The sequence below is a fragment of the Gadus chalcogrammus genome, chromosome 9 (assembly GCF_026213295.1).
Source record: "Gadus chalcogrammus isolate NIFS_2021 chromosome 9, NIFS_Gcha_1.0, whole genome shotgun sequence".
NCBI classification, from domain to species: Eukaryota; Metazoa; Chordata; class Actinopteri; order Gadiformes; family Gadidae; genus Gadus; species Gadus chalcogrammus.
In genome coordinates this window covers 21,910,818-21,918,509 of record NC_079420.1, presented here as the reverse complement: position 1 = coordinate 21,918,509, position 7,692 = coordinate 21,910,818, and the positions used below count along the sequence as shown (strand labels likewise).

The following is a 7,692-nucleotide window of genomic DNA, read 5'->3' as shown; positions in this document are numbered from 1 at the left end:
TGATTTCCAGACCCACCGAGTGGCATTGGACAGTAAGTACGTCGATCAAACGGTCGTACTGCACTCCCCCTCCCCCTCCCCCTCCCCCCGCGCGTGACCCCTTCGTGCACATGCTCAAAGCACGTTACCCAGAGCAAGCTTCTGTTTGTTGTTATCCTGCGGTAGCTACTGGAGCTAGCTAATGGCTCGATCTCACGTATCTGTGTTCGCTCGTGCATGATTGCGCGTCCATGTACTTGGAATGGGTGGAGTCAGAGTCAGCGTTGAAGGAGACCATTTGAGTTGTGTATTTTCAAAATCTGCTGGCGTTTCGCAAATCCCATTCCCAACCTTTACTGAAAAGGCCTCAGCGACGCTCCCCTAGGCTCCTCCCATAGGCTCTTCCAATAGGCTCCTCCCATAAGGCCCTCCCATAGGCTCCGCCCATAGCACATAAAATGAGCTCCCAGTTGGGTGTGGTTCCAAGGCCAGGTGAATGCGTTCATGTAAAAAAAAAAAACGAATATCCCTTCTCGTCTGTTCCCTATAAACCAGGTAGGGTTGAGTTTTCACTGCCCTTATAACTCATGGATCCACACATTATGTTTCTAATGGAGTCGTGCTTCTCTGCCAGGAGTAGCTTGTGTAATTATGCTATGGCTATGGGCATAGAATCAGCTTCTTTTTTGGCACAAACCTAATTAGTAATTTATCAAAAAATGTTTAAGGGAACAACTGTGTCTTTTCATGACACCTTTTTAAGAAATACTTTTTTTCTAAAGTGATTATTATGATTTATAGCAATAGTGTTGAAAGGGACCACAATTATTCCTCACACCTAGAACAATCAAACAAACAAAAATGTTTACTATTCGTTTAATTTAGACAATATTTTGATAAGAAATAAATGTATTATCAATTTCACAGAGTTATAAAAATGTACAAGGTATTTTCATGTTTTTGTATTTCCGTTTCGAAACCCAGCAACCCATTTAATTCAAAGTTAGCAAAAGGAAATGTTGCATATCAACCACAAATGTTTACTGCTATAAACCATCTGGACAGCTTCTGTTTACCCATGGTATTTACACGTTCATGAGATTGAGGGAACCACAACATTTGAACCACAAATATTAAATCGTTTATTTGTTCCATTGGGAACCGGCTTGCAAGGACAATAATTAGTTAAATAGGGACATGCCATGCATAACTGTTAATCAGCATCTCTACACAAAGTCTGTAAATAACTCGAAGCAGCATCACAACCTGGATAGACTCCAACATTTTAAACACGTTGAATAAACATGAATAACCACACACAGGGATTGCTTCTGGAAACCTTGTAAACACCACCTTGTAACCAATGTCTACAAAAACACTGTGACCAAAATATTGTTTTGTGTTAATATTAGTTTTGACTTTGTTGGTAAATCCAAGGAATTTGGATTAATGTTTATCCTTTGTAAGACAAATACTAATTTGTACATATTTTTTTCATAAAAGAAGTGTGAAAAAGAATTGATTTTAGTTTTATTTTGGCTGACTGGATCTTTAATTTGTTTTCAAATACAAATAAACACACTAATACTACAATTGTTTGTATCTTTCTATTTTTCTTTCCTTATTAGTCATTTCTCTCCGTATCAAATGCCAACTTTTTAGAATCATAAAGCATTCTCAGTTAGGGTCATACAGTTAAGTGTCATGATATACTTTCATACATATTAACATGTACAAATCATAGATGCATACACTCTGCTGGACTTCAAATAACTGACTGAAAGAAAAACGACACTGTACAATGTAGAATTATCAAATAACTATAACAAAAATCTAAACTATACTTACCAACAAGCCTCTTTCAAAACTAGCATGGCCAAAGATGTGCCTCTCAGGTCTGTTTCCTCGTTTAATAACGGTTCGTAGATTAAGTCATCCCATGTCCATCTGCCTCCACAGTGCTTATGTAATGGGATCTAGACAAAGTTGCCATTTTGTGTGTGTGTGTGTGTGTGTGTGTGTGTGTGTGTGTGTGTGTGTGTGTGTGTGTGTGTGTGTGTGTGTGTGTGTGTGTGTGTGTGTGTGTGTGTGTGTGTGTGTGTGTGTGTGTGTGTGTGTGTGTGTGTGTGTGTGTGTGTGTGTGTGTTGTCGCTGCATTTCTGCTACCCTATACAAAGGCAAGGTCAATGGATGCAGAACGACTACAGTAGAGAGCAGAGGAGGGTTCTAGCACCAGGCAGTCATGACACAGCTCTGCCAGACTCCTCTTCCTCCTCCTCCACCTCCTCCTCCTTCTCCTCCTCCCCCTCCTTCTCCTCCTCCCCCTCCTTCTCCTCCACCTCTTCCTCATCGTCGTCCTCCTCCTCCACCTACTCCCTTCTTCTTCCTCCTCCTCATCCTCCTCCTCCCCCTTCTTCTCCTCCTCCTCCACCACCTCCTCCTTCATCTTCTCTTCCTCCTGCTCCTCCTCCTCCACCTACTCCTTCTTCTTCCTCCTCCCCCTCCTCATCCTCCTCTTCCCCCTTCTTCTCCTCCTCATCCTCCTTCTCCCCCTTCATCTTCTCTTCCTCCTGCTCCTCCTCCTCCTTCACCTTCTCAACGTCCAGCTCCTCCTCCTCCTTCTCCACCTCCCCTCCATCCCCTCTTCCTCCTTCACCTCCTCCTCCTCCTCCTGCTACTCCTCTCCCTCCTCTGCCTCCTCCCTCTCCTCCTCTTCCTCCTCTTCTTCCTCCTCAGATGGACACGGGGCAGGTGATGATGCGGTCCTCCAGCATCACGCTGAGCACGAGGAACACCAGGTAGAGCAGGAACATGGTGGCCCCCAGGGTCTTGTTCATCTTCCAATTGCAGCAGGCGATGGAGATGATGACGAAGAGCAGCATGAGGAAGAGGAGGATGATGGCACAGAAAAGCCCGTTGCTGCTCACCTTCACCGGGACGAAGCCGTGTGTGATGGAGTACAGGAGCCAGGGGATTGGGAGACTGTAAAGGGGGGGGGGGGGGGGCACACAATAAGACACTCAAAATTAACACAATTAAGTGTAAATGCATCCGTGTGAATGATCTTCCTAACCGATCCCACTTTCCCTTTTTCTACCTCCCTCAATCTATCTGCTATTTAGCACACAATTTTGTCAAAGCAACTGATGTCAATTCAGATACAGCTAATATACTGTAAGGCAGTTTAGCGCAGGTGTCGGGTTAGCATCTTGCTCAAGGATGCCCGCAGGTAGACTATGGAGATTGGGGTTCTAACCCAGAACTTTTGTGCTCAGAGACAAACCGCCTACAACCACTTTAGGTGATCCTGTCCCTGAAGTGCTACAGAGACTCACCCCACAGTGATGTCAAAGATGTTGCTGCCCACTGAGCTTGAGACAGCCATGTCCCCCAAACCTTTCCGGGCCACGATCACGCTGGTGATGAGGTCAGGGATGGAGGTCCCCGCCGCCAGGATGGTCAGCCCCATGATCTCCTCAGAGATGCCGATGGTTTCACCTACCTACGAGTCGAAATTCACATGAGGTCACATCAGAGAGAGAGTCCTGACTGCAGAATCAGCAGATATATAATCAAAAATACTTTCTCTCTCTGGTTTTGGACACAGTGTTAGAAGTAATGACCGGAGGAACCACTGTCTGTAATCTTGTTATCTATGCTATCCTACCGAATCCATTTTATGTAGAAAGGTTTCACACAAATCCAATATATTGTGTTCCTAAATTACTGAGAATGTTTCTCTACATGGTCCTATCTGAGTGTGGGTTTCTGGTAGAAGAGGGAACATCTCAATGGTTGACATGAACATATACAGTATAATCCCCAAGGAAAGTTCACCTGATGGGCCCACCAAACCATGAGGTAGGAGAAGACACCAATCCACAGGATCGAGGCCAGGAAGGTCATTGCAAAGTATTTTTTGTATGCCTGAGGGCGAGGGGGGGGTGGTACACACAGCATAAGATAATTTTCTGATACAGAAAAGCAAAACTGTAGAAGTAGTCTTCTGTCTGCTCTGCACATGGGCTTACTGGGTCGCGGACGTCAGGAATGGTCAGCCACAGCGGGAAGACGATGGGCAGCAGGAACAGGAAGGTAGCTTGCTTTCGTCTGTTGTCCGGCCACTCTAAGGACAAAGGCTCCTCCTTTTCCTCCTCTTCCTCCTCCTCTTCGCTGACCTCGCTTTCGCTCAAATCGCTTTCCTCCGAACTCTCCTCTTCGCTGAGATCCTCATCGCTGCCAGAGTGTCGTGACCCGCCCGAGCCCTTGTCCCCTGCTGGCACGTCCTCCTAGAGCGGGGAAGGAGGTTTACACAACCTGTCAACCGGAAGGCAGAGACATTTGGCATTTTTTCCACACATGGCTCTGCGTCTTTCTATGGCCTTCCAGTTTACAGGGCCATAGAAAGAAGCAGAGACATATATTGACCATACAGCTGGTATGGATTTCTACAGCTTTCCAATATAAAGGTTGTAAAACCCTATAAACTGGAAGGCCGAGGCATATGATCCACACCCCGAAGGAGTGACCATAACATAAGCAGGAGTGGTTAAACGTTGCTGTACTTTAATCGCTGAGCATGTTTGGTCTTAGGTTGTATAGGTGTTGTCCAGGTTGGCCTCTTACATAAGCAGGTATTAAAAGATGGATTTTTTGGGAGGATCTCCAGGGCAACTACCTTCTTGTTTTCCTGCGGTTCAGCCTTCTCGGTCTCCTTGGCTGGAGCAGGCTCTGGCTCTTTGGGTTGCTCAGGCTTGCTTCCTTCATCTAGAAACAATGTATACATATAGTGATGAGAGTCATATATTTTTAATGTCAGGTACCGTCTGAAGCATTAGGTTGGGGTGAGGGATCGGTATACTTGCTGACCGAAGGGCTATTGACTTTAAATCAAATATGAAACAACATCCACATAAATACTGGTACCGAAGTTGCAAAAGAGGGCTATAGTGCAGACTGCTGGCAGAACAGACTTCCTGCAGTCCTCTGTTAGGCTTTATTTAGCATCAGCTTGAGTGTAATATTACATATTGTGTTTCACTGGCTGGCATGTTCAACATGTGCAATTAGACCTCATTAGTTTCTGGCTTAGCCTGTGGGCTGCTTACAGATATTTTATGCTGATTGAATTTAGAGAGTCGGTCAGAGTTCATGTTAGCCCTTTAAGGGATTTATTATATTGTCCTCTGGCAATTTAGCAGTCAAGTGAGAAATGAAATGCACTGCAATGATTTACCTTTAGTTTTAGATTGCTTAAACCCTCTGACTACATTGCTTAGGGTCTCAGTCTTTTCCTTAAACTTTCCTACAAAGGACAACACAAACTACATGAAATATGCTTCCAGATTACAAATACAGGTCTTGTGAAGCAAATATGCAACAATAGAGCAAGGGTTGATTTGACCATAATTAGATTGCATATAGTGGTATGCAAATTGTCCATCAAAATATAATAAAAATAAATAAATAAAGTCCTAAGATAAAGAAACTATAGTGCAGCAAATTAGTCTCAGCAGTAAAGTCTTGGTAGTAAACGAGTGATAGGTGTTTTAAAGGGATTGGTTTGTTTCAAAGCACAGAGCGCTGCCTGTGATCCAGATAGACACATTGAAAAGCTGATTACTCTGCTGAGCATACTGCAGCCCTGGAGCCTGAGAGCCGACCTTCCCCCCACAGAGAGGGCCACGGGAGACTGTATTACCGACTGTCTATGTGGTCTGGCCTGGCATAAAACTCACTTCCATTTGTAGAGGAATCCCACTAACCCTAACCCTTGTCATGCATAATGAACACCATTTGTTTGTTGTATAGTTGGTATGGTTTGTGATGACTAAAACATAGTTCATTTCACATCTGCTGGAAGCCCTTTTTGTATCTGTGTTCAAATAATGTACAGATTGTAGAAAGTAAAGTATGACAGTATAAGTACAGATACACATGTATAGATTGCAGCTGACATTAATCTGATGAGTATCCATCTAGATGTATTGCTGCCCTTTAAGTTGGATCACATTGCTAATCCACCGCACTGGGAGAAGCACAACACCATGATGAGACTGTTTCTGTAACCACGGTCACAGGTGAAGACACGTACCCTGTCCTAGGGGGTCCAGCGTGTGGATCATGAGCTGGAAGATGCTGTTCCTCATGGTGCTGTTGTGCAGGGAGGCAGAGCTTCCACCGCGCTGGAGGGAGGGTCTCAGCTGGCCAGAGAGGAGGACGGAAACAGTGGTTACAAGGTATCAGGGTGCTCTATATTATGGATGATATGCGGCTTTAGTGGGTTGGTCATTAGTTGAACTCTACCTTCAACCATTGTTTGCCCTCTTTGATAGGAGGCACATTGTCTTCTTCTTCTCCAAGATCCTGTATGAGACATAGTAGTACCAGGATTTGACGTATAGATCAGTACTACAATGTGTGCTAACAGCTCAACTGATTCTGGTTTGTTTTGATATCTTTAAATGATCTAAAGGACATACCCTACCTTAAAAAATGCAATCTAAAGATACCTACAGTTCCTTTACACTACAAGAGACAAGATTGAATACATCTTGAATACAGCTGCCATGAAACCAAAGTCATTTCACTGAGTCCTTCAATTTAAAAGCCATTCTTATTCAGAGTGACTCATACCTTGTCAGGCTCCTTCATTGCAAGGATCTGAACAATGTTCTTATGCTTGTGGAGCTGGGACTTAAAGGCCCGCTCCAGCTCCACATTGTACTTCATGAAGCACACGTAGAGTGTGTATCCGGCCAGCAGCGTGGCGCTCTCCCACCACATGATGAAGTTGTCCAGGAAGAAGATGATGAGCAGGAAGAGGCCCAGGATGTAGAAAGACACGTCCCGGAAGAGGGGCCACCAGGTCAGATGCAGCATCTCCTTGGAGACCAGCGCACACATTCCGATAACAAACAGGATGTTGAACACGGCCGAGCCCACGATGGTGCCGATGCCCACGTTGCTGTGCGCTATGAAGACCCCTATCAGGGACGTGAAGAGCTCAGGGGCCGAGCCCCCGGCGGCCATGAAGGTGGCCCCGGCCACGTCGTCCGAGATGGCCAGCTGGTCCGTGATTACGCCCAGGGCGGGAACGAAGAACTCGTCGCACACGACGGCGAGGGAAACAAACATGTACATCATGCCGAAGATGTGGAGCAGCACCCAGCCCCTCCTCCGGTCCTCCACGGTGAAGATGTCCGGGGGGTACTCCCCCATCATCGGGGGGGCTTCACCAGGGGGAGAGGGGGGGGTTGTGATCCCCGGAGGGGGCGTTGGCGTGGCGATGGGGGTCCCCTCTGGGGCCACCGGCTCCACCGGCTCCGACACTGGCACCACTGGCGCCACGTAAATGCAGTGCACGACCTTGTGATTGGTCGTTACTATGGGAGGGGCTTCGGTGGAGGTCGTCGTGGCGTTTAAAACCATGCGATGCGTCACGGGCCGCACCCCCGGTGTGGTCGGGTCGGTGAGCTCCAGGGGCGTGGTCGCCGTGGCGGGTTCCTCCATGCCCGGGGTCTGGCTGGTGCGCTCGTCCGCCTCTTCCAGGGTGGAGCCCTCCACCGCGGGGTACTCCCCCGTCTGAGGCAGGTGCCAGGGCTCAGACAGCCGGGCGCTGATGGTCAGCTGGTACAGGGTGCAGAGGAAGACCCCGCTGAGCAGGAAGAGGACGCGGCTCAGGTGAAGTCGCTTCCGTCGTGTGCAACGCAT

General features: G+C 46.9%; 1 protein-coding gene across 1 annotated transcript; it reads right to left on the bottom strand.

Annotated features, from left to right (window-relative positions):
- Nucleotides 1–2,711: 2,711 nt before the first annotated feature.
- slc24a1 (solute carrier family 24 member 1) lies at nt 2,712–7,692 on the bottom strand. Its single transcript, XM_056598397.1, has 10 exons — nt 6,616–7,692; nt 6,286–6,345; nt 6,074–6,182; nt 5,209–5,284; nt 4,803–4,834; nt 4,655–4,746; nt 4,011–4,268; nt 3,817–3,906; nt 3,315–3,481; nt 2,712–2,961 (listed from the first exon to the last, which is right to left on the bottom strand). The coding sequence occupies exons 1-10, from the start codon at nt 7,690–7,692 to the stop codon at nt 2,712–2,714; spliced, it is 2,211 nt and encodes a 736-aa protein (XP_056454372.1).